The 27,349-nt window shown below is 41.6% G+C and overlaps 1 protein-coding gene across 4 annotated transcripts in view; it reads left to right on the top strand.

The window, feature by feature from the left end:
* The window catches only part of ar (androgen receptor), a 190,067-nt gene that overhangs the window by 57,440 nt on the left and 105,278 nt on the right, over nucleotides 1–27,349 (top strand). For all 4 annotated transcript variants that reach the window (XM_059976808.1, XM_059976807.1, XM_059976810.1 and 1 more), the window contains 2 exons: nucleotides 12,900–13,051; nucleotides 25,913–26,029. In XM_059976808.1, the coding sequence (XP_059832791.1) occupies nucleotides 12,900–13,051; nucleotides 25,913–26,029 (269 nt within the window). The remainder of the gene's footprint in view (nucleotides 1–12,899; nucleotides 13,052–25,912; nucleotides 26,030–27,349) is intronic.

Below are 27,349 nucleotides of genomic sequence, written 5' to 3'. Positions count from 1 at the left end.
GCAATGGAAATGTGTATGTTTGTAATCCCTTTACCATTATATCATTTGTATTTTGTTCATAAAAAGATTGAAAAAGAAAGAAAAGAAAAATAGCTATGGAAAAAGATAGACTAGGATCTACTGGTTAAAGTCCTGAACTGAAGCAGGACTAAATTTGAGGGCATTAGGCAAGGTCCAGCTGTGGTTGAATTCGTGACTCTTTTGAAAGGCAATGGAACAGTTGGAAAATGGGGGACTTTTAAAAGATCATACCAAGAGTTCAGAGGCAGTATGTTCTTGTTAGGGTGAAGGGTGGACATACCGGGTCCAGGGGATCCTGGCTAACAAGAGATATCAAGGCTTCGGTAAGGAAAAAGAAGGAAATGTACATAGCGCTTAGGTAGCTGGCTACGAATGAACCCCTTAAAGAAGATAAAGGAAGTTTAAGAGACATACACAAAATGCTGGTTGAATGCAGCAGGCCAGGCAGCATCGATAGGAAGAAGCATTATTGACGTTTCGGGCCGAGACCCTCTGCTAGTCCTGACAAAGGGTCTCGGTCTGAAACGTCAACAGTGCTTCTTCCTATAGATTCTGCCTGGCCTACTGTGTTCCACCAGCATTTTGTATGTGTTGCTTGAATTTCCAGCATCTGCAGATTTCCTCGTGTTTGCGTTTTTAAAAAGGAAGTTTAAGACTGGGTTTAAGAGGGAAATCAGGGCAAAAAAGGATATGAGATGGATTTAGCAGGTAGAGTTAATGATAATCGCAAGAACTTCTTTACCTATATTAACAGTAAAAGGGTGACTAGGGAGTCTAGTTCCTCTTGAAGACCATCAGAGCCACCTATGTTTGAAGCTACTGGAGATGGTTGAGATTTTTGCTGTCTCTTTCTCTTCAGTGTTTACTAAGGAAAATACCAATGCCGAAAGTAATAAGTAGTGAGGTTATGTAGTAAATCATGATGAAATGGTGTGCAGACTCAATGGGCCATATGGCCCAATTCCACTCCTATATCTTATGGTCTTCTGGTTATGGATAATTTACATATTATGAGTAAGGATCGATACTGGGAAAGAGTTTTCTCTGATTGCAGAGTGGCTATGTCTCAGTTTCAGAGTTTGCCATTTAAGTTTAAGGTGGAAAAATCAGTTTACTTCAATGTGGTGATTATAAGATTTTTTTCCATTTGGCCTTCAATTGCTCAGTTCTTGAACATAAACAAAATTAAGAAACATAGATAGGAAATTGAGAAAATGAGAAATCTGGGGACTGGATATGATTATCGACAAAATAGGCATAACCCTTGATCTTATTGAATTATAATGCAGTTTTGAGAATTCTTTGTACTTTTATTTTTGTAGCAAAAAATATAGAACACCAAAAAATAGAACACCTAGAAGACATGGTAAAACTAAAAGCAGAGTGACGGTTAAAATATATACAATTCCTTGAAAGTGTATAGGTTAATAATGCAAATCCCACATTGACATGTCTGTTTATGGCCTCCTGTACTGCCATGTTGAAACCATTTGCAGATTGGAGGAGCAACACCTTGTTTTCCATTCTTGGACGTCTCCAACTGGACAACATGACATCACTATCTCTTACCACTCCACTCTGTTCCCTCCCCCTCGTTTTTCATTATACCTTCTCTTTCGCCTCTCCTATCCTCACAAACAGCCCATCACATTTTTCTTCCTCCCTCTCATTCTCCATCTTCCCTATATTTCATGGTCTGCTGTCTTCTATCTGATTCCTCCTTTGCCTTCCCCACATGTCACCTCTCAGAAGATTTCTCACAAGATTTCCTTTTCCTCCTCGCCCAACCTCCTGCCTTCTCCATTACACCTAGATGCACCTATTTCCTGCCAATACTTGTTCCTCCCCACACTTTTATTCTGGCTTCTGCCTTCTTTCTTTGTGTTCTTGCTGAAGGGTCTTAGATTGAAATGTCATCTGTTCATTTCCCTCCATAGATGCCTCATGACCCACTGAGATCCCCCAGCAATTTGTGTGTTGATCCAAACTGCAGTCCTTGTATACCTGGCTGTCAGTAAACTGGCTATGGCCATGCCAGGAGTTCAGAGTGAGTGAGTTAGTTCTATTTTTCTCTGGCTGTAAGTAAATGGCATTTCTTATTTGGATTATCTATATTTAATTTAGCATTTCAGGGCTTAAACTTTAAAAAAAAATGAGCAACTCACACAAAATGCTGGTGGAACACAGCAGGCTAGGCGGCATCTATAGGGAGAAGCCGATGTTCCGGGCCGAGACCCTTCGTCAGGACTAACTGAAAGGAAAGATAGTAAGAGATTTGAAAGTAGGAGGGGGAAGGGAAAATGCGAAATGATAGGAAAGGACCGGAGGGGTTGGGGTGAAGCTGAGAGCCAGAAAGGTGATTGGCAAAAGGGATACAGAGCTAGAGAAGGGAAAGGATCATGGGACAGGAGGCCTAGGGAGAAAGAAAGGGGGAGGGAAGCACCAGAGAGAGAGAGAGATGGAGAACAGGCAGAGTGATGGGCAGAGAGAGAGAAAAGAAAAAAAAGGGTGGGGGGGAAAAATCTAAATATATTAGGGATGGGGTAAGAAGGGGAGGAGGAGCATTAACAGAAGTTAGAGAAGTCAATGTTCATGCCATCAGGTTGGAGGCTAACCTGACGGAATATAAGGTGTTATTCCTCCAACCTAAGTGTGGCTTCATCTTGACAGTAGAGGAGGCCATGGATAGACATATCAGAATGGGAATGGGACGTGGAATTAAAATGTGTGGCCACTGGGAGATCCTGCTTTCTCTGGCGGACTGAGCGTAGGTGTTCAGCGAAACGGTCTCTCAGTCTGCGTCGGGTCTCACCAATATATAAAAGGCCACACTGGGAGCACCGGACGCAGTATACCACACCAGCCGACTCACAGGTGAAGTGTCACCTCACCTGGAAGGACTGTCTGGGGCCGTGAATGGTGGTGAGGGAGGAAGTGTAAGGGCAGGTGTAGCACTTGTTCCGCTTGCAAGGATAAGTGCCAGGAGGGAGATCGGTGGGAAGGGATGGGGGGGATGAATGGACAAGGGAGTCGCATAGGGAGCGATCCCTGCGGAAAGCAGAAAGGGGTGGGGGAGGGAAAGATGTGCTTGGTAGTCGGATCCCGTTGGAGGTGGTGGATGTTATGGAAAATTTTAAGAAAATATGTATGATTTGTTTGGAGAAAAAATAAGATCCAATATTTAATCAGTTAAAACAGAATTCACAGCTGCAGTTTTGACTTGGAAAGGGACAAAAACTAGCTATTCTGTTCTGCTTCCTCTATTAATTTAAAACTTTCTGATATGTCATCAACATTTCATAATTCCAATTATCCATCCCGAAAGGCCACTGAGGAGCATTATTTTGAATGTTTTCAGTCCCTGCCACAGAATCCATTCCCTTGTTCTTTGCCAACTGTCTGATATCAAAACAAACTATTACTGGTACTGTATTTTACTCCCAGATGAGGAGTTCACATGTGGCAAGATGGTCTTTTCCAATCTCTGCAACATCACTTACCTCTACAATCGTTTTGGCTTAAACTTATTTGGAAACCTTGTCTCTTTTTAATGTCAGGATTTAACTATATCATTGAACTCCTGGCCAGCCTTTTCATTCTGGAGGTGTTTGATTCCTTTTCATTCATTATCTTTTTCATTGAACTCCTGGTTAAGTAATGTCTTATGTGTAAAATTCTTACTCTTCATTTCAAATCCCTTCATACCTCCATCTCTAGTTTACCTTCAAACACCAAAGATATCTGAATACCTTCAATTAAGGTCACTGGGTTGTCTCTAAATTTAAATACTGCATGATTAGTGACTATCCCTACAGCTGACACAGTAATGTAATTTACTTTCTAACTTTGTAATTTTTGACTTTAACATTTCTCCTGTCATCGAAGGCATTCTTTTAAAATGCAAAATCTACTTCTTCATCCTTGTGACTTGTTCCCAAATATTGTGTTTGTATGAAGTACCTTTGCAAGTTTTGCTATAGTAATGGTACTTTAGAAACAAGTTGCTGTTATTGTTACCTGTTTGGTTTATTTTAGCAACATACAAAATGTTGGAGGAACTCAGCAGGTCGGGTAGCATCTAAGGAAAAGTGTATAGTTGATGTTTCGGGCTGAGATCCTTCATCAGAACTGGGGAAAAAAATGATCAGAGTAAGAAAGCGTGGGAAGAAGCGGAAGAACCACAAGGTGATAGGTGAAATTGGGAGGTGAGGGGAGAGAGGTGAAGAGCTGCTAAGTTTGGTGAAAGAGATACAGGGCTGGAGAAGGGGGAATTTGATAGAAGAAGACAGAAAGCCATGGAAGAAAGAAAAGAGGGAGCAGCATCAGAAGGAGGGAAGTAATAAGATGAGGGGAATGGGGAAAGGTATATGGGGGTGTGGTATTACTGGAAGTTTGAGAAATTGGTGTTCATGCCATCAAGTTGGGGTCTACCCAGATGGAATACAACGTGTTGCTCCAACCTGAGTGTGGCCTCGTTGTGACAGTAGTGGAGGCGGTGGACTGACATGTCGGAATTAAAATGGGTAGCTGCTAGGAGATCCTGCTTTTTGTGTAGTATGGAGCTTAGATGCTTGTGTATTGCTTTGATTTCTAGCATCTGCAGATTTTCTCTTGTTTGTGGTTTAGTTTGGGTTTGGAACCAATTTTTATACAAAGCATTGCAAGGAAATTCTGTGCAGAACCAACATTGACTTATTGACATTTTTATGCATGCCTATCGTGAGGTTTTCCAGAACAATTAAGGGAGCTTACTAAGGCATTCAAAGAAAACTGAACCAAAATTGCTCTAGTTCCTTTTATTTCTCCTATTAATGTCATGCATATCTTTATATTACAGACTAAGCTATCTCCACCACTGCCACTAATGCTGTCTAAATCCTTGATTTTTCTTTTTGTGGGAAAGCGATATTATTGCAATCAGAAGCTATTGCAGGATCATAAAGTTCAGTACAGGCTCCCCCGCTATTCGAAGGTAGAGCGTTCCTATGAAACTGTTTGTAAGCCGAAATGTCGTAAATCGAAGAAGCAATTACCATTAATTTATGTGGGGAAAAACTCTTGCGCATTCCCAGACCCAAAAAATAACCTACCAAATCAAACCAAAAATCACACAATACCTAAAATAACACTAACATATAGTAAAAGCAGGAATAATATGATAAATATACACCCTATATAAAGTAGAAATATTGTATGTACGGTGTAGTTTCACTTAGCAAACTCGGGAAGGCAGCAAGTAAAATAGATTTGGAGAAGAAAAATCAGCACGTACACGCATACGCACGTACACGCATGCGCAAACAACTGCCCACACGAGGCTTCACAGTCATTGTAGTCTTTCTCAGGGTAAGCACACGTATAAAGCAGGCGTTTTTTTTCATAAAAGCGAAAATCTCTGGTTAGCGAAAACAGGTACTAATGTAGGTCTTTTGTAACAGCAAGCTGTCGTAAAGCGAACATTCGAAAAACGGGGGCTGCCTGAATTTGGGGAAAAAATATTGCCGCCTCCTGTTGTTGCTGCTGCTCCTTCCCCATTTTCATTTTTGTCTTGCTGTGATTTTCACTGTTCACTGATTAACACAGACTTTACTCTCATCATTGATTACAAAATTTAAGTTGGCTAAGCCGAGACATACAATCAACTTCATAAATATGAAAATTGATACCAAATAGGAAGCATACAAACCTAGAAACAATACAGGCCCTTCGGCCCACATTGTTTCTGCCTCCAAAACTGCCGCTGGCATACCATTCCACACACTCACCACTCTGCGTTTTTAAAAAAAAAACAAAAAACAAAAAAAAAACAATCACTTCTGATATCTCCTGTGTACCTACTTTAAAGCACCTTAAAACTATGCCCTCTCATGATAGTCATTTCAGCCCTGAGGAAAAGTCTGTGACTATCCATGTGATCAATGCCTCTTATTATATTGTACACCTCTATCAGGTCACCTCTCATCCTCCATCGCTCCAAGGAGAAAAGGCCGAGTTCACTCAACCTATTCTTATAAGGCATGCTCCCCAATCCAGGCAACATCCTTGTAAATCTCTGCACCCTTTCATGGTTTCCACTTCCTTCCTGTAGTGAGGTGACCAGAATTGAGCATAGTACTCCCAAGTGGGGTCTGACCAGGGTCCTATATAGCTGCAACATTACCTCTCTGTTCTTAAACTCAATCCCACTATTGATGAGAGCCAATGCCTTCTTAACCACAGAGTCAACATGCATAGAGTGTACTATGGACTCGGACCCTAAGGTCCCTCTGATCCTCCACACTGCCAAGACTCTTGCCATTAATGCTATATTCTGCCATCATATTTAACATACCAAAATGAACCACCTCACACTTAACCTGTGTTGAACTCTATCTACCGCTTCTCAGCTCAGTTTTGCATCCTATCAATGTCCCGCTGTAACCCCTGACAGCCCTCCATACTACCCACAACACCCCCAATCTTTGTGTCATCAGCAAATTTACTAACCCATCCCTCCACCTCCTCATCCAGGTAATTTATAAAAATCACAAAGAGTGGGGGGTCCCGGAATAGAGCCCTGAGGCACACCACTGGTCACTGGTCTCCATGCAAAATATGACCCTCTACCACCACTCTTTGCCTTCTGTGGGAAACCAGTTCTGGATTCATAAAGCAATGTCCCCTTGGATCCCATGCCTCCTTACTTTCTCAAAAGGCCATGCATGGGGCCTTGCTGAAATCCATGCACACTACATCTACGGCTCTACCTTCATCAGTGTGTTTAGTCATATCCTCAAAAAATTAAATCAGTCTTGTAAGGCATGACCTGCCTTTGACAAAGCCATGCTGACTGTTCCTAATCATATTATGACTCTCCAAATGTTCATAAATCCTGCCTGTCAGGATCTTCTCCATCAACTCACCAACCACTGAAGTAAGACACACTAGCCTATAATTTCCTGGCTATCCCTACTCCCTTCCTTGAATAAGGGAACAACATCCGCAACCATCATAGGCTCAGCAATCTCCCCCCTTGCTTTCCACAGTAACCTGGGGTACATCCTTTCCAGTCCTGGTGACCTATCCAACTTGATGCACATCCTCTTTCTTGCTATCTACATTCTCAAGCTTTTTAGTCCACTGCAAGTCATCCCTACAATCGCCGTGATCCTTTTCCGTCGTGAATACTGAAGCAAAGTATTCATAAAGTACCTCTGCTATTTCCTCTGGTTCCATACACACTTTTCCACTGTCACACTTGATTGGTCCTATTCCCTCATGTCCTATCCTCTTGCTCTTCACATATCTGTAGAATGCTTTGGGGTTTTCCTTAATCTTGTCCGCCAATGCCTTCTCATGTCCCCTTTTGGCTCCCATAATTTCATTCTTAAGCTACTTCTTGCTAGCCTTATAATCATGTAGATCTCTATCATTATCCAGTTTTTTGAACATTTCGTAAGCTCTTCTTTTCTTCTTGATTAGATTTACAACAGCCTTTGTACACCACGTATCTTGTACCCCACCATCCTTTCCTTGTCTCATTGGAACTTAACTACTCAGAACCCCACGCAAATATCCCCTGAACGTTTGCCTCATGTCTTCAGTACGTTTCCTTGATAACATCTGTTTCCAATTTATGCTTCCAAGTTCCTGCCTGATAGCCTCATATTTCCCCTTACTCCAATTAAACAATTTCCAAACCTATCCTATTTCCTGTTCCTATCCCTCTCTAATGCTCTGGTAAAGGAGTTAGAATTGTGATCACTGTCTCCAAAACGCTCTCCCACTGAGAGACCTGACACCTGACCAGGTTCATTTCCCAGTACCAGATCAAGTACAGCCTCTCCTATTGTAGGCTTGTCTACATATTGTGTCAACGAACTCTACCCCATCTAAGCCCCTCACTACCACAACAACCCTGTTGTTATTACTCCTTTCCAGAATCTGTCTCCCTATCTGCTTCTCGATGTCCGCGTTACTATTGGATGGTCTATAAAAACACCCAGTAGAGTTATTGACTCCTTCCTATTCCTAACTTACAGCGACAGAGATTCCGTAGACTACCCCTCCATGACTTCCTTCTTTTCTGCAGCAGTGACACTATCTCTGATAACCAGTGCTATGCCCCCACCTCTTTTGCCTCCCTTCCTATCCTTCCTGAAACAATCTAAAGCCTGGTACTTGAAGTAGCCATTTCTGCCCCTGCACCATCCAAGTCTCTGTAATGGCCACAACATCATAGCTCCAAGTGCTGATCCGCACTCTAAGCTCATCGGCTTTATTCATGATACTCCTTGCATTAAAATAGATACATCTCAAACCATCAGACTGAGTGCATCCCTTCTCTATCATATGCCTATCCTTACTTTTGCACTGTCTCCATATCTCTATTTGTGAGCCAACATCCCTTTCCCCTGTTACTTCAGTTCAGTTCCCACCCCCCAGCAATTCTAGTTTAAACTCTCCCCAATTGCCTTAGCAAACTTTTCCACCAGAATATTGGAACCCCACGGATTCAAGTGCAACCCGTCCTTTTTGAACAGGTCACGCCTGCCCCAGAAGAGGTCCCAATGATCCAGGAATCTGAATCCCTGCCCCCTGCTTCAATCCCTCAGTACACACATTTATCCTCCACCTCATTCTATTCCTATGATCACCATTATGTGGCACAGGCAGTAATCCCGAGATTACCACCTCTGAGGTCCTGCTTCTCAACTTCTTTCCTAACACCCTGTAGTCTATTTTCATGACTTCCTCCCTTTTCCTAACTATGTCGTTGGTACCAATATGTACCATGACCTCTAGCTGTTCTCCTTCTCACTTCAAGATATCATGGACATGATCAGAAACATCCTGGACCTTAGCACCTGGGAGACAAACTACCATCCACGTTTCTTTCCTGCGTTCGCAGAATCGCCTGTCTGAGCCCCTAAATATAGAAACTGCTGACACTGCTGCCATCCTCTTCCTTTCCCTACCCTTTTGAACCACAGGGCCAGATTCTGTGCCGGAGGCACGACCACTGTTGCTTTCCCCAGGTTGGCCATCTTCTCCCTCCCTCCCCCCCACCCCAACAGTACTCAAGCAGGAATACTTATTGTTAAGGGGGACAGCCACTAGGGTACTCTCTAGTACCTGTTTCTTGCGCTTCCCTCTCCTGATTGTTATCCACTTCTCTGTCTCTTGTGGACTAGGGTGACTACCTGCCTGCAGCTCCTCTTCATCACCTCTTCACCAGACCAGACAAAGGTCATCAAGTGCAGCTTGATCCACCTTGTGCAGATGTGGTCATCCGGGAGGCTGGGAGTGTCCAGGACCTCCCATTATCAGACACTGAGCACAGAAAATGATCTCACACACATACTTTATGACTTTAGGTGGATAGAGAAGAACGAACTCAATTGCAAGTATAGAATAATCTATTTCTGAAATGTGGCTGATTGTAAATGAGCAAACCTAATTATCTTGTATGTAAATAGATTGTGTGCAATTAATAGTATATAATGTTTTATAAATTATTTGCAAAGAACATAAAATGTTTGAGAATGTATATCAGAGATCAATGTGGAGTGAAAGGTCATGTTGCATAGATTGTGTATCCCATTTTGAAAAATTTGGGATATGTTTCACATTAATGAATAATAGACTAGATCTGTTGTTCTGTTAAGGTATTTGGAGTGCTTTGCTATACTTGATTAGTTTATTAGCAAGTGCTTTTTAGATTATATAGATAGGATGAATGTTAAGAGGCATTTGGCACTTCTCACTCTTAATTCTGTAAGTTTCAAGAACATGGGAAGGAATAAAATAATTGTGGTTGGTTGGTATTCAACATGCAGGACCAATGTGAAGCCCCGCATTTAGTATTTGGGAGAAGGAATAGTCCAAAGTATACACTTTGTAAGTAATTTCTATTGTGAATGGTAGCAAATTACAAGTAAACATTGTGTATAACCTTATAATGATCTTGACAAGCTCATTTGGTGAGCAAATGGTGGCAAATAAAATCTAATGCAGAGACCTATGAGCTTGTGAGATATAGTGAAGGGAAGTTGATATATATATTGCATGTTGTGGGAATGTGCATCCGAGGAATTGGAACAGGAAAGATCTTGCAATTTAAAAAGATGTATCAAGAACCATTGAGATTTTAAAACTGTATTTAGCTCCATTGAGACCACTTCTGGAATACAATGTACACTTTTGATAGTGCTTTTTCAAAAATTATAGTTATTGGATGCCTGTATAGAGAGGACTACATGATTGATCCTAACATTTAAGCTAATTAGACAAGTGAAGTTGCTATTATCTTCTCTGCAGAGTAAGACAAACTGAGAGAGAATGTTATAGTCGTGTTTTAAAATTATAAAAGCCTCAGACAAAAGAATTACAGACTTCTCCAAGCACCTAAAGTGGTCATATTTATAAATTAGGAATGATATTAAAAATTTAAGAGGAATATACAGAGTGAATTGTGTAGAGATGTTTATGGAGGATTTTGAGCTACCACTAAAGAATTAAAAAATTAAGCGAACTACACTTCCGTCTTGATTTCTTATCTGCTGCCAATTTTCCCAAGGAAAGATTCAAAGCCGCGAGAGGCTCTGACTGTAAGCAGCTGGACGATCAGGAACTACATGCAGTTTGGAGTCTAATGAAATTGGAACCAATTTTTTCCCCAAATAGGGAATTTACTAAAACTTGGTGAGATGGCTTGGAGATTTAGAAACTCTGGAATTCAAGCATGTAAGCACCTACAGCCTCTTGGATTACTGGCATACAGCAGCTGCTGAGATAGTGTAATTGATATTACTTGTGATTTCCAGTGTTGCTATTTTCTAGTGCACTGGTCAGCTAAATAGCATTCAGTTTATAAAAGGTATTGCTCTTGTTACCTTCAACTAAGTAGAATAAAGATGAAAGTGTGGCATTAACAACTGCAGCAGGGATTGTAGCATTAAGCGGCAGAATAAGAGTGGTTGAGAAGGCTTCTTTACGGTATATGTCATCTGTCACCTTTATCCAGCATGTCTGAACATCCATGCAAGGGTGCAGCTATCAAGGATGATTGGAACTAATTGTTCTTGGTGCTGTACTTGAGCTACCAGAAGAGAGTGATCAAGCCAGATCTTTGAATGAAAGGTGCGAGAAGCAAATTAGTTTTGTGTGGCCACACATTTAAATTCCACGTCCCATTCCCATTTTGATATGTCTATCCATGGCATTCTCTATTGTCCAAATGAATCCAAACTCAAGTTGGAGGAACAACACCTTGTATACCGGCTGGGTAGCCTCCAACTTGATGGCATGAACATTGACTTCTCTAACTTCCATTAATGCCCTTCCTCTCCTTCTTACCCCATCCCTGTCATATTTAGTTGTTCGCCTGCTCTCCATCTCCCTCTGGTGCTCCCCCCCCCCTCCCCCACCAACTTCCTTTCTCCTGAGGCCTCCTGTCCCATGATCCTTTCCCTTCTGCTGCTCTGTATCACTTTCGCCAATCACCTTTCCAGCTCTTAGCTTCATCCCACCCCCTCCGGTCTTCTATCATTTTGCATTTCCCCCTCCCCCCCAATACTTTCAAATTTCTTACTGTCTTTCCTTTCAGTTAGTCCTGACAAAGGGTCTCGGCCCGAAATGTCAACAGCGCTTCTCCCTATAGATGCTGCCTGGCCTGCTGTGTTCCACCAGCATTTTGTGTGTGTTGTTTTAATTTTGTGTTTGTCTTTTTTAAAATAAATATTTCAGTTTTTTTCTTGATTTGTGTAAGCTAAGCCCAGCTGCTGTAACAAAACTGAAAAGCTCAGTCTCCATTACCTTAATCATCCAGTTTCTGAATTTAAAATCTAACATTTTTTTCGCATCACTGACTTTGTTAAGTGAAAGTCATATTATAGTCGGAGTCATTCGATGATGCATTTGCTGTGAGTTCATACAACTTGGTTTGATAATGGTGATGTAATCAATAACTTGCTAGTATCTGGGCTACAAATAAAATATGAGGAACCTCATCCTTTTTTGAATATTGGAGATTTTTCACATTATTAAAATCCTTTGGCTGTTTTGAATGAAAAATATTCAATCGAAGTTCAAGTCTTAGAGAAAGGGTTTAATGAGAATATTGAGACAACTTAGTAAACTGTGTTATACAGTTGGCACTTAATCAAACTACATTGTATGTGGTGTACCCAAATGTAAGTTTTTCTAAACCTTTGGGTTTTCCCACTAGATGATCAGAAAATACTGTCCCAGATTTTATAAATAGCTATGTGATTAATTTTTCTTACTTAACAGTAAAATTAGAATTGGAATTGGTTTGGAGATGCACTAAAAAGCTTGTCTTGCATACTGTCCGTACAAATCAAATGACTACACAGTGCACTGAGGTCAAACAAGGTAAAACAATAACAATACAGAATAAGGTGCCACAGCTACAGAGAAAGTGCAGTGTAGATAAACAGTAAGATTCAAGATCATAATTATATTGTGAGATCAAGAGTACATCTTATCATACTAGATAACCATTTATAACATCTTATAACAGTGGAGGAAAAACAGTCACATACCAGTAATTCTGTTTCCCTCTAACTCCAAGCTATCTTTAACGATATATATTGAAGAATAAGAAAATGATTTGAACATTCGAGGTTGCAGCTTTCTTTGGTTTCTCACTGATGTTTTATTTTATCAATTATTTTATGGCAGTAGAATAAAACAGTATAATTTATTTGAGGATTCTAGTTTGATACTTTTATTCAGAAGTGATTACAGAATACATCCATTCAGTTTGAAGAAAATTGAATTATTCATTGTCATGGTAATGTTTCTGAACAAACTGGTTCCGACACTATGTCTAGAATAAATTTAATGACATGTATTTTGTTTTTTTTTCATGTAAGATTGGATAACACAAGGAACCTTGGTCTTCAGATGGACTACTTTTTCCAGCCTCAGAAAACATGTCTCATTTGTGGTGACGAGGCATCTGGATGTCATTATGGAGCACTCACCTGTGGTAGTTGTAAAGTGTTCTTCAAGAGGGCAGCAGAAGGTACAAACACCAAGTTACTTATCTCACTCTTTTATTGTGGCAACCTAGGTCATCCTGATTTGTATTAAAAGGCCTGCTGATGTGAAATTATCTAATTTTTAGTCCCAATTTTGAATTACCCATTTAGTATATAAGATATTTATGTTAAAAGTTTATATAACTGAGATTTTTCCGTAATTTGTAATTCAGATGCAGATTATGAAGTTATAATTTCAAAACTTTAGATTGGTAGGGATTGATATCAGCATTGATTCCAAAGATTGTGCCTTTGTACGTTCCTAGTTAGATTTATCAAAGGAACTTGTACTTGTCTTTAATGTACACACTATACATTGATCGATCATTATCAAATGGAAATCATGATCGCATTGAAAAATAAATTAGGCACAACAAAGATTGGATTTGGAATCTGCAGAGAAATTCCTCCTCAAAACAGAACCAAGTGCCTGATCTCTCTCAATAAGTTATACGGCATGAAAACAGACCCTTCAACTGGGCTCATTTACGAAAAATTATCAAAGTACGTATATCACCGTATACAATCCTGAGAGTCATTTTCTTGCGGGCATACTCAATAAATCCATAATAGAATAATAACCGTAATGGAATCAATGAAAAACTACCAATTTGGATGTTCATCCATTGTGCAAAAGAGAACAAGCTTCCCAAATATAAAAAGAAATAATAATAAATAAGCAATAAGGGTGCTGACTAAAGTATTGTGATGTTCTGACTCTTGCCTTCATTGTATAAGGCTTTAAATAAAATTTTACCATCTTTACCACCATGTCTACATGTGTTGCTATTTATGAGAACCAAGTACATGGAGTGTGCTCAGCTAGAGTTAACTGAATAGTAATTGCAGTTTGTAGCCTCAGAGCCTGAAAACCATAAGCTGTGTCTGACTTACTTTGCAGTCTTTTACAGACAGACATACTTTATTGATCCTGAGGGAAATTGGGTTTCGTTACAGCCGCACCAACCAAGAATAGTGTAGAAATATAGCAATATTAAACTATAAATAATAATAAGTTAATCGTGTCAAGTGGAAAATAGTCCAGGACCAGTCTATTGGCTCAGAGTGTCTGACACTCCGAGGGAGGAGTTGTAAAGTTTGATGGCCACAGGCAGGAATGACTCCCTATGATGTTCAGTGTTACATCTCAGTGGAATGAGTCTGTGGCTGAATGTACTCCTGTGCCTAACCAGTACATTATGGAGTGGATGGGAGTCATTGTCCAAGATGGCATGCAACTTGGACAGCATCCTCTTTTTAGACACCACCATCAGAGAGTCCAGTTCCAGCCCCACAACATCACTGGCCTTCCGAATGAGTTTGTTGGTTCTACCCTCAGCCTGCTGCCCCAGCACACAACAGCAAACATGGTAGCACTGGCCATGACAGCCTCGTAAGAACATCCTCAGCATTGTCCGGCAAAAGGACCTCAGTCTCTTCCGGAAATAGAGATGGCTCTGGCCCTTCTTGTAGATAGCCTCAGTGTTCTTTGACCAGTCCAGTTTATTGTCAATTTGTGTCCCCAGGTATTTGTAATCCTCCACCATGTCCACCCTGACCCCTTGGATGGAAACAGGGGTCACCGGTGCCTTAGCCCTCCTCAGGTCCACCACCAACTCCCTAGTCTTTTTCACACTAAGCTGCAGATGATTCTGCTCACACCATGTGACAAAGTTTCCCATCGTAGCCCTGTACTCAGCCTCATCTCCCTTGCTGATGCATCCAACTACGGCAGAGTCATCAGAAAACTTCTGAAGATGGCAAGACTCTGTGCAGTAGTTGAAGTCCGAGTTGTAGATGGTGAAGAGAAAGGGAGATAGGACAGTCCCCTGTGGAGCCCCAGTGCTGCTGACCACTCTGTCTGACACACAGTGTTGCAAGCACACGTACTGTGGTCTGCCAGTTAGGTAATCAATAATCCATGACACCAGGGAAGCATCCACCTGCATCACTGTCAGCTTCTCACCCAGCAGAGCAGGGCGGATGGTATTGAACGCACTGGAGAAGTCAAAAAACATGACCCTCACTGTGCTCGCCGGCTTGTCCAGGTGGGCATAGACACGGTTCAGCAGGTAGACGATGGCATCCTCAACTCTTAGTCGGGGCTGATAGGCGAACTGGAGGGGTCTAAGTGTGGCCTAACCATAGGCCGGAGCTGCCCTAGAAACAAGTCTCTCCAGAGTCTTCATGATGTGGGAGGTCAGTGCCACCTCCAATGTAGTCATTGGAGCCACTGGGTGGCGGCGTCTTCGGTACAGGGACGAGGCAGGACATCTTCCACAGCACAGGAACCATCTGGAGACTCAGGCTCAGGTTGAAGACATAGTGAAGTACTCCACATAGCTGGGGGGCACAGGTTTTGAGCACCCTGGGGCTGACCCCATCCGGGCCTGCAGCCTTGCTTGGGTGGAGACGTTTCAGCTGTCTTCTCACTTGTTCAGCTGTGAAGCCCACTGTGGTGGTTTCAGGTGAGGGAGGGGTATAGTCACGAGAGCAGGGTGGGGGGCTGTGAGGAGGAGTAGGAGGGGAGAGTAGAGTATGTGTTGGTTGGGGACTGACAACAGATGAATCGTGGGTTCATGTGACCTCGAGGTTGCAGGTTTACTCTTCACCAGAGGCATGTAGCAGGGTTTGAGATGCACCGGGTTATGATCTGACCTTCCCAGTGGGGGGATGGGAGAGGAGCTGTAAGCATCCTTAATGTTAGCATACATCAAGTGCAGGGTCCTCTCCCCTCTGGTTGTACAGCTCACATACTGCATGAAGTTGGGCAGTGTTCTAGCCATGGTAACATGGTTGAAGTCACCCAAGATGGTAATGAGGGCACTTGGGTGCTGGGTTTGTAGTCCAGCTATGACGGCGTGAAAGATGTTACACGCCAATGTCGGGTTGGCAGAGGGAGGGATGTACACAGCAGCCACAATTGCATGTGAGATTTCCCTTGGCATGTGCAAAAGTGATGGAGACAAGTGTCCTCCTAGTTGTCAATTTTGCTATGATGGAAATGTCTGGACTTTTGCTATCAGATTTAAAATGGGGATCCGAGTGACAACTTTTAGCCTAATGGTAAAGGGAAAGCATATACTTCATTGGTGTTTATTGAGAATAAGAAGATGGAAAAAGACTTTCTATTAGTATATGTAAACAAGAGTTAGGCTAAAATTTTAGAACTGAGAGAAATGTTCATGCATCTAGATAATGAGAATTTTCCATCCAGAAAACAAATTTTTGTTTCTGATTCTGAAATTTGGGGCAAAACAGTGTTCCACATTATTATTGTTCCTTTAAATTACAGCTGATACGATCCATGGGAGAGTTTGTTTATTTTCTTTTTTTTCCTCTCTAACACATTCCCCAAATCTGTAATGAAGGTTTTAATGCAGTTTCTGCTTAGTGTTTTCTACAATAAAAAAAACTGGTACTCAGCAAATCAGTATTATGCAAATTAGACCAGCAGAACAAATAGACTGAAGCCTGTTATCTGGATTAGTGATCCGACACATATACTGACAACTGTAGGAAGTAAATTATAGACTTGATTCCTAACTTTTGGGAAGAAAAGGCTAATAAATATTACAGCCTTTAAGCAGTCCTTTTGACAGCCTGAATATCATTAGATGTAAAGTCTTCCAAGCTTAAGGATCTTTGAAAAGAACAGGAAAATTGGGGAAATAATAGGAATGGTAATAGTGATAAATCAATATGGGTAATGCAGTTAAATTACTGGATTAGCAGTTGGAGTTCTGGGCCATTGATCAAGAGTCATTAATACACACTCCAGTTTAACAGTTAAGGAAAATTTTCAAGTAATCAAATGAATCTGGAATTAAAATAAAAATATTTTCACTACTCAACCTTAAATCTACCAGATAGTTAGTTGCAAGAGCTGCTTCATTAATGTTCTTCAGAGGAAAAAAATAAATCTGTAACCATCCTAATTTTAGTTTTGCTTATTACTGTGGGTTCAGGGTGTGTTACTTCCAGGACTCTAGTATTTCTTTCATGCCATGGATTCTAGTACTGAAAACAGTGTATTCTATTTGCTTTGTGACCAGAGCATGCTATTCCACCATGAACATCTCAAACTGTGCAGTGTTGTTAAAACAGTTAACAGCAGTTTGAGTATTTAACATTTCATCTTAATTATTTCAATATGCTATTTTGCTTTCTGCAAAGAATTTTCATTTAAGATGTTCTTTATGAAAGAGTACTCTAGCCTGTTTACTGCTGACTTTTTCTCATGTCAGCATATTCCATTTTATTAAGAGCTTTAAAAGCCTTTAAAAGCTGGCATTTGTAACAGAATTACAAATACAACTGAAAACTGAAACATTTTGAACAGAGAAGGATGCAAAGAGTTATTGATTGTGGACAAGCACAGAAAATAATGGTTTACTGGATTTGAGAATGTAAAATAATTAATAATGAAACTTTATACACAATGTCTGGTCAAATGCGTTAGCCATTCCTTCAACACCTCTGAAAAGATCAGTTGAAATAATGTTGTTCTAAATATTTTAAACACTGATCATCAAATACTGCTGTGGGATTTTTAACAGCTGCATTTAATTCTGTTAAAAAACTTTTTAATTAAAGAACAAAGTAAATAAAGGTAATTTAGCAGGTAGACACAAATTTCTTAGTGCAACATTTTCAAAAGACAGGGTAGACCTAAGGTTAACACCATTCTTTAAAAATCGCACAAGAATGTATTTTACTTTACAATCCCAATCTATAGTACAGAAGATCAATTTTTTTTAACAAAACAAATATAAAATGGAAATGCACAACCTATGGACTCATATTCAAGGACACCACATCTAATGTTCTCTTTATTATTTATTTACTATTATTATTTCTTTTTATTCCTTGGTATTTGCACAGTTTGTTATCCTTTGCACACAGGTTGAACACCCAAGTTGGTGCAATCTTTCATTAATTCTATTATGGTCATTAGATTTATTGAATATGCTACAAGAAAACGAATCTCAGGGTTATATATGGTGATACATAAGTACTTCGATAATAAGTTCACTCTGAACTTTGAAAGCTTAACTGCTAGGCAACTATAATATTGTGAGCATTTGGTCCATAATGACAGACAAGGAAGCTCTTTAACTCAACAACCATATTATTTTTTTATCAAACAAAATATACTCTATTCAAAAATAAAATTATATACAATAAACCATTCAATGACTTTCAATCCTTTACAACTGTTTCCATTGCTGTCTTTACATTTTCACCACCCACATGGCACTCTGTTATTCCATATTTACAAACACGTGTTTAGGGGTATACGGCCTGCCCCCCCCCCCCCCCACCCCTCAACTCCTGCAGGAGAAGAACCCTAGACTGGAGTCCTTCCCCACCGGGCCCTTGTGGTGGCTGCACTGAGTTTGAGTGCATCTCTCAGCACGTACTCCTGCAGCCAAGAATGTGCCAGTCGGCAGCATTCTCACACGGACATCTCTGTGTGCTGGTAGACCATCAAGTTTCAGGCCGACCAAAGAGCATCTTTCACTGAGTTGATGATCTGCCAGCTGCACTGGATGTTGGTCTCGGTGTGCGTCCCCGAGAACAGTCCATAGATCAGAGAGTCCTCTGTTACACAGCTGCTGGGAATGAACCTCGACACTGTCCCTTCCATCCTCCTCCACACCTCCTCCACGAACCCACAGTGTGCAAAGAGGTGGGTCACTGACTCCTCCTCACTGCAGTCCTCCCGTGGGCAGGGGGGGGGGGGGTGGAGACGATGTTCGGGGCATACGGGAGGGATCGGACTGGATCAGTCGGGCCAGTTGCCGAAGAGCATGGCTTTGCTCTTCGTGCGGTTGACCCTGGTCCACGACGCCTGCTTGAACTGTTCACAGATGCTGATCAGCCTGCAAACTGATCTCAGATCAGAGCAGAAGACGGTGACATTGTCCATGTACAGGGAGGTTTTAACTTGGGCCCTTCCACTGCCTGGCAGCGTCACCCCTCATATGTCCTCATCCTTCCTGATGGCTTCGGCAAAGGGTTCTATGCAATACACAAACAAGACAGGAGAGAGGGCAGCCCTGCCTGACTCCAGACCTGATGGGGAAGCTGTCTGTTTCCCACCCATTGATCTGGACTGCACTACAAATGTCCATGTACAGCAGTTTGATCCAATTCCGGATTCCCTCCCCAAATCCCATTTTGGAGAGTACATCCACCATGTACGTGTGCGATACCCTGTTGAAGGCTTTCTCCTGATCCAAGCTGACCAGGCAGGCATCCACCCTCCTGTCCTGCACGTAGGCGATGGTGTCCCTCAGCAGCGCGAGGCTGTCTGAGATCTTCCTGCCCGGTACAGCACAGGTTTGGTCCAGATGGATCACCTGCTCCAGTGCAGACTTGACCCTGTTGGCGATAGCCTTGGACAGGATCTTGTAGTCCACATTCAGGAGTGAGATGGGCCTCCAATTTCTAATGTCTTCCCTCTCCCCCTTCTGCTTGTAGATGAAGGTGATGATGCCCTTACTCATATGTTTGTAGATTCTGACATGCTGCCTGCCAGGAGCGTAGCGTTGTACACTTCCAGCAGGTCAGGGCCCATCCGGTTCCACAGAGCCGAATACAACTCAACCAGTAAGCTGTCACTTCTGGGAGTCAACAGACCAGGCACCATGACCCAGAGAGTGAACCCAACCAGTCACACACAGATGGGGAAGGTGACCATCACACACCCCGGTTACAGTTAGAGTGACCCACAAATACATAAGCAAATAACTGTGCAACCCAAGCTAAAATGTAACAATAAACAAACTGGAAATTCCCACCATAATCCCACAAAATCATTTTAACACAAAAACAATAAACGGTATTGGTCATTAGAAATGCAGGGGCAGACAGTCAACCATGGCCCGACCCAGAACGTCACAATATGTTGCAACTTCAGCTTTAGACTGTGACTCACTGTACAACATACAGTAGAATTTGTTAATACTCGAAGCATACAGTAAAGTCTATTATTAAGGATGAGGTTTTGGGGTATTTGGAAGTAGATGATAATAAGCCATAGTCAACTATGGCTATGTTAACTCGCGATCTTTCAGACAAATCTGTTGGAGTAATTTGAGAAGTTACCAAGCTGAATAAACAAAAGGAAAGGCAGTGGATATTGTTTATTTCTATTTTCAGAAGGCTTTTGATAAAGTGCCACACATGAGGCTGCTAAACAAGAGAGGAGCCCATGGTATTACAGGTAAGGGATGGATATGGCTAGAAGATTGGCTGACTGGCAGGAAGCAAAGTGTGGGAATAAACAAGGTCTTTTCTGGTTGACTGAAGGGGTCTGTGTTGGATCTGCTACTTTTCATGTTATGTGCTAATAATTTGGATGATAAAATTGATGACTTTGTGGCTAAATTTGCAGTTGAGATATAGCTAGCTGGAGAGGCTGATAGAGTTGAAGAAGCAAGGAGTCTGCACAAGGACTTCAATAGACCAGGAAAATGGGCAAAGGAGTAGCAGTTGGATATAGTGTATGGTCATACCTTTCAATAGAAGAAATAAAGGTGTGTGCTGTTTTCTAAATGGGGATAGAATTCAGAAATCGGAGGTAGAAAGGAAATTCAAAGTCCTAGTGCAGGATCCCCTAAATGTTGATTTGCAGGCTGAGTTGGTAGTTAGAAAGGCAAATACAATGTTAACATTCATATTGTTACATACCCCATAACTGGGTCACTTACCAGCAAAGATAGAGAGGTCCGTTGAAGTCTGATGGTACTATTTTAACAGTATTTATTGATAAAATACACAAAAATAATATCAATGCAAACATACAGATAATATACGTCATCAATACTAAATCTAAAAGCGCGGGTATAATAATAATCAATAAGAAATAACTCTATCGTTGTCTAGGGGATAATGTATTGTCTAATGGCAATATAAAAGTCACTTTAGTTCATTCAAGCTGTAGGCTGCAGCCTTCTTTGGTTGGAGAGAAAAACGGAGGTTTAACTTGCCCATTCCTTTTATGATGTCAATCCTTCGAGAGTCGTTGGGGGACTGGTTTCCCCTTTTTGGTTAGCTAAAGCTGTGCTTCAGTGGCAAGACCCACCAATTCTGAGGCAAATGGAAAGGGACGCACATGGGCGGTTTCCACCGGCTTTCACTATTACGCTGTTACAGGAGTTCCAGCGTTTCTTCTGGTGCGTCTGAGGGGCTGTTCCCACAGACCCTCTTTTATCCTGATTCACAGGATCTCAGATGTCAGTCAAGTTGGGATGATGCAATCCCTCCACCAATCCCCTCTCGGTTCATTGCCTGGGGCTTCGATGCATCGTACAGGATTCAATACACAATTCTGTCTCCAAGAGACAATAGCCGGTATAAATGGTTCCACCTTTCGGAGGCCAGGATACATTCCAAACTCTTTGTGGATTCTGCATGTCTTTCTCTCATTTCCTGGGTCTCCTGAACTGACTTAATAGTGATGTTGCGATTCTCAGAAAGGAGGGGGCTATGTTTTACCCTTCGGCCCTTCAGAGTTGTGGCACATTCGTAACAATATTGAGAGGACTAGAATATAAAAACAAGGATGTGATACTGAGGCTTTATAAGGAAGTGGTCAGACCACATTTAGGACATTGTGAGCAGTTTTGGGATCCATATCTAAGGAAGAATGTGCTGACATTGAAGAGGGTCCTGATCCTGAGGATGCAAGAGTTAACATTTGAGGAACATTTGGTGGTTCTCTTAGACTGTACCCACTGGAGATTTAGAAGGATGATGGAGTATCTTGAAACTTGCTGAATACTGAAAGAGGGGTCTCTGCCCGAAACATCGACTGTTTTTTCATTTCCATAGATGAAGCCTGACCTACTGAGTTCCTCCAGCATTTTTGTGTGTGGCTTTGAATAGTGAAAGCCCTAGATACAGTACAGGGGTGTCTTAAGATCAGAGGGCACAGCCACAGAGTATAATTATGTCCTTGTAGAGCTGAGATGAGGGGGGATTTCTTTAGCCAAAGGGATGGGAATCTGTAAAGTTCTTTGACAGAAATGGCTGTGAAGACCAAGTCATTGGGTATATTTAACACCGAAAATATTAAGTTCTTGATTAGTAGGGGTGACAAAGGTTATTGGGAGAAGGCAAGAGAATGGGGCTGAAAGGGAGCAGTAAATTGTGTAAGAGAAAAATATTGTGAAGTTAGAATTGCCATTTGAATTTTTACAGCCCTTAAGATTTATCAGTAACAGCAATATGGCAAACATGAATTCTTAAGTTGAATTACTTAGAATAATAGTCACCAACCTTTTTAAGCCCAAGATCCCGTACCTCAGACTTACTAAGAGGCAAGATTGAGCCCAGATCAATTAGTTACACGCATGTGCACCGGGGCAGAAAAGACCGGAAGTAAAACCCTGCGACCTGGAAGTAGAAATAATGTATGAACACCAGGTGTACCCACCCCTTTTTTTGCACCACAGACCAGCTGATGGGATGTTGTTAAACACGACGGGAATACAGTGATACTCTAAGCAGGTTCCTTATGTCCAGTCTATTCCGCAATTTAGTTTACGTGGCTCTCGGCACTTACCTGTTGTCCCGCTTGCTCACATTTTTTCCACTGAGAAAGCTCAATGGGTTTGTCTTTAAGTGCAGGGTATTTGGACTCAGTTTTGAGGGCTTCATTGCCTCATTAGACAGCCTCCGGGCCCGAACTGCAGCTTCCTGCCCGCCCGCCGCCAGACGCCTTGGCCAGGTGCAGTTGGTCATGGGTTGGGTGAGAGGATAAAGTTAGGGCCGGAGGTCCCCATGCTGGGGCTGCAGTCCAGAGAGAGTGACCGACTGAGTGAGGGGAGTGACAGGGCCACGCCAGCCCCCCCTTGTAGGATCTATCTTCTGACAAAAGTTTGTTTCAGTAAATTGCAGCGCAGTAGCTGCTCTGCTGCTTATGAAACCTTGAGCCCAAATTGGGTCGTCTGCGAATATTTTAGCACTGGATTCCCCACGACCATTCAGTGTGTTAAACAGGTTTAGAGGCAGCGCCCATCTGTCTGCGCTCCAGGCCGGTAGCAACGGTGCTTTCCGCTGGCCGCCCGAGGCCAACCAGTGATCCCTGGCGCAAGGGTGTCACTGTGGTTAGGTGACCGATGACCTCGTGTGCGTTCAAGTTCAACAGTGGGCATGAGAGGGAATGAGGAAAGGTGCAGCTGACTCCTATCGTTTCCTCGTGGCCCGGTGGTTGGGGACCACTGAAGTACACTGTGTAGTGCGGGGGAGCTACACATATGTACACTGGGCAGAAAGAACTGAACTAAAACCCCACAACCCAGAAACAATCTCTCAACAGTATGTTGTGTATTTATTTTTCTTTTTTTTGGGATCTACTGGGGATGTCTCAAAGATCAACTAGTCGATCGCAATGGATGAGTTGGCGACCATTAACTTAGAATATTTTCACAATGGCGTACTTCCAACATGTTTCACTATTGTTCTTACACATTGATTACCCTTCTACCTGAGTTCTCTGTGCGTGGTCTTTGAGCCTGGAGGTGTTGCTGTGGTGACTATTTTGGCTGCTTCCTGCTGGTCTTGACTTTTAGGTTGTCCTGTTGTACGTCTAAAGCATGAACTTTAACCATTCTCTCCAAACTTCCAAGTAAAACTTGTAAGTTTGAAAACCAACTTGGGTCAGTTTCAGTTGCCTTCTGAAATTCTTTAAAGCACAAAGCAGAAATACAAAGAACCAATATTTTAGAATTTATCTTTGCTGCCCAATTGCCACTGAACCCCATTTGTTTCTTGAGTTTCCAGTTAAGATGGTTCCTTGGACACATTTCTCTGACAATTTCTATTCTGCTTCATTCCTGAGCAGTAGTCCACACCTCCAGCTGTACCTGAGTATAGTACTGTATTGCTAGAACTCCTGGGCTTAAACCTTCCATCTGTTCACAATAGGAATTAGATATTTCAGAGTACATTTGATAATTAATGATTGCTTCTAAATAATAGAAAGCTATTTAAAGTTTCAAGCTTTCAAAGGGATTGCCCTCTCTGCATCCTCTTTATTCCTTGGTCTGAACTTCTTGAGGTTTTGTATTGCTTTTCACAGAATAAAAACCATTTCCAAGCATCTATACAAATCTTCCCAGTGATCACATGCTTGTTCTTCTACAGTGTAAAGGTTCATAAAGCACAATGCCTCTCTACTAGGACATTTATAAAATACTGGTAAAACAAAAGCGTGTTTCTAATTAAAGTTACAAATAAATATACTGGTTCATGATAGAAATATTTATTTTTGTCAGTGGAATTTAAATACTCTGAATTCATTCAGAGTACTGTATGTCTGCAGGTTAATGATTTGCAGAATTCACTATGGTTCATTACCTCATTCAATAAGAATTAGTTTAGAAATGCAGCTGGCTGCAATTTCAATCACACTTTTTCTGCTTGAATTCTAAGTATCCATAATTTTCAGTACTGTATATGTAGTAATTCTTTATCAGCATTTGTGTTTTTTCAAAATATCAACAGCAAAAAGTGGTTTGAACTTCAGTAATTTTCTTTTTTCTTGAGGAGCAGACTAAGACATAACAGATAAATGATTTCTTTTCCAGAAGCAAAATGTGATGTGTTGAAAAGTTTTGGCTCATCAAGCCCATGCCAACCATTGAGAAGAACAAAGCTAATTTTTCAGATAGATGACCATGCATTAGAGCTTCTTTCTGAATCATTAACTTCTCTCTTCACGTATGCAAAGAACTTACAGCATGTTATTAAGTACCCTGTAACTGGGTGTCTTACCAGCAAAGATAGAAGTGTCCATTGGTGTCCAGTACTATTTTCAAAACAGTGTTTATTAGTAAAAATATACAAATCAATATCAACAATGCAAATATACAGATAATACACGTTAGCGATACTAAACCTAAAAGTGTGGGTATAATAATAATAACAAACAAGCTCTATCGTTGTCTAGGGGATAAGGAAATGTCATATGGAAATATAAAGGTCAGTTCAGTTCATGCAGGCTGAGGTAGTTGTTGGTTGATGTGTTGTAATTGTTGGAGAGAGAGGGCGATCAAACAGTGACAGCTATTGTCTTGCAAACCTTCCTTTACGATCTTGATCCATCGATGTGTTGTTGTGGCCATTCAAGTATGACCCCTCTGTCCTTTAGCTAGACTGTTCTTCCATGGTGGACTCGTCACCCAGGCAAAGGTGGACACACACACAAGCCTCCACCGGCCTCGCTATAAACACTGTGAGTTAAAATTGACCGATCCATTCGGTCCCCAATGCCCCACACTTTCTCGTGGGTTTCTGATGCTCACTAGTGTGTCTCCTGGTGCGTCTGAGGGGTGTCTCCCCAGACCTCACTTTTATCCCTACTCACGGGGTCTCAGGTGTCAATCAGTTTTTAATGGCTTAGCCCATCAAACCAGCCCAGTAAGGCTGTCCACTGAGGAATTATAATGAACAGAATGGTACCAAGTAAACAGCCCTCTCCGGAGCCGTGAGCCTTACAGGAGTCATGATATGGTCTCTCTCCCCCGGTGTTATCAGCAGCAGATGTTCCCACTTGTTTTCCTCTTATCTGTGTCTCTTTCTCATTCTCTCTCATGAGCAGTGTGGTAACAGTAACAGTTTGTGATTCTCCCAGGGGAGGGGGACATGGGCAACCTTGCACCCTTCTGCCCATCAGAGCTGTTCATCCTTCATAACAATGTTCAGTCTTTAATACATTTAAATTCCTTCCTCACCACTGCAACCAATTTTCCTGCTCATTTGTATCTAAGTTTATTTTCATCACTGGTTCACAGGCTTCCATTCAAACATCCATGTGATCATTTCTTTCCTAGGAAAACACAAGTTTCTATGTGCCAGCAGGAATGATTGTACCATTGATAAAGTACGGAGAAAAAACTGTCCATCATGTCGTCTGAGAAAGTGTTTTGCAGCTGGGATGACGCTTGGAGGTAAGAAGTTCCATGATTTTAAATAATAAACTTGATTTAAACAATTCAGATTAAAGTGAAGCCATTTTCTCTGAATTCTTTTAATTTTGGACATACAGTAGGTCTGGCCATCATTTTCATTTGATGTTACTAAGTTAGAGGCTTCTACATTGTACCATATTTGAGACAGGGATTCACAATGTCAACAAGGCATTTGGCCCACCATGTTCATGCCAACAACTGAGTGCATAATCGTACTAATCCCATATTTGAACACTGGACACCTGTCCTTTTATGTCTTGGTTATTCAAGTGTTCATCTAGATACTACTTAAAATATCCTCAGGTGGGCCGTGTTTTCTAGATTCCAATTATCATCAGGGTGGAAAAAACTCCTTTCAGTTCCTCATTGAACTACCTATCCCTTACCTAAAACCTGTGGCCTCTGGTTTTACCTTTTGCTCTGGGGAAAAGTTTCTTACTATCCACATTATCTGTGCCTCTAATTTTGTACTCTCAGTCAGGTACACTCTCTCCAAGGAAAACAAATCTAGCCTATCCATTCTTCCCACATAACTGAAATACTAATCATAGTCAACACGTGAAGCCCTACATCCTCTACAGTTCAAACACATTATTGTGTGGTGACTAGAGCTGCACGGTACTCCACCTGGGGTTTAACTATTGTTTTATACTCTATACCCTGGCTAATGAAGGGAAGTGTTGTATATGCTATTTTGTCAACTGTGTAAATATTCAGTGGTTCAGTAGCTGAACTTAATATCAGTATGTATACAGTATACAACCTGAAATTCTTACTCTTCACAGACATTCACAAACAGAAAAAAGCCTCAAGAATGAATGATAAAAAACTTTAAAACCTCAGAGCCTCCTCCCTTTCCATGCACAAGTAGCAGTAGAAGCATCAACCCTCAGCCCCCCTTGCTTCAGCTTAAACATCAACCGCTTACCACCCATCATGCAAGCAATTGCAAAGTCTCCTGAGAGCATGATCCAGAGTCCATCAAAAACTAATATCCATGCCAACATTTTGTTATCGCCCACTCCCTCTCGCCCCTGTTACAGTCAGTCGCGTTGCTTATTAGAGTTCCTCTGACTTGATGTTACATTCTCCCACAAAGCTACATTTGCTAACACAGGGCCGCACACAAAAGAAATACATTTTCTGGGCTCCAAACTGGAGATCTCAAAAAGCAGATTGCTCAGTGATTTCTGAGCAAGAACCCACTGCCATGAACAACCACAGTTCCAGTGCAGCTGTCGATCAGACTCAGACAGAACCTCAGCCACCTTGAAAAGAATAAAAAAGATAGTGTAACCC

Source organism: Hypanus sabinus, chromosome 8 (genome assembly GCF_030144855.1).
Source record: "Hypanus sabinus isolate sHypSab1 chromosome 8, sHypSab1.hap1, whole genome shotgun sequence".
Classification (NCBI taxonomy): Eukaryota; Metazoa; Chordata; class Chondrichthyes; order Myliobatiformes; family Dasyatidae; genus Hypanus; species Hypanus sabinus.
This window is presented reverse-complemented; position numbering and strand designations above follow the sequence as displayed.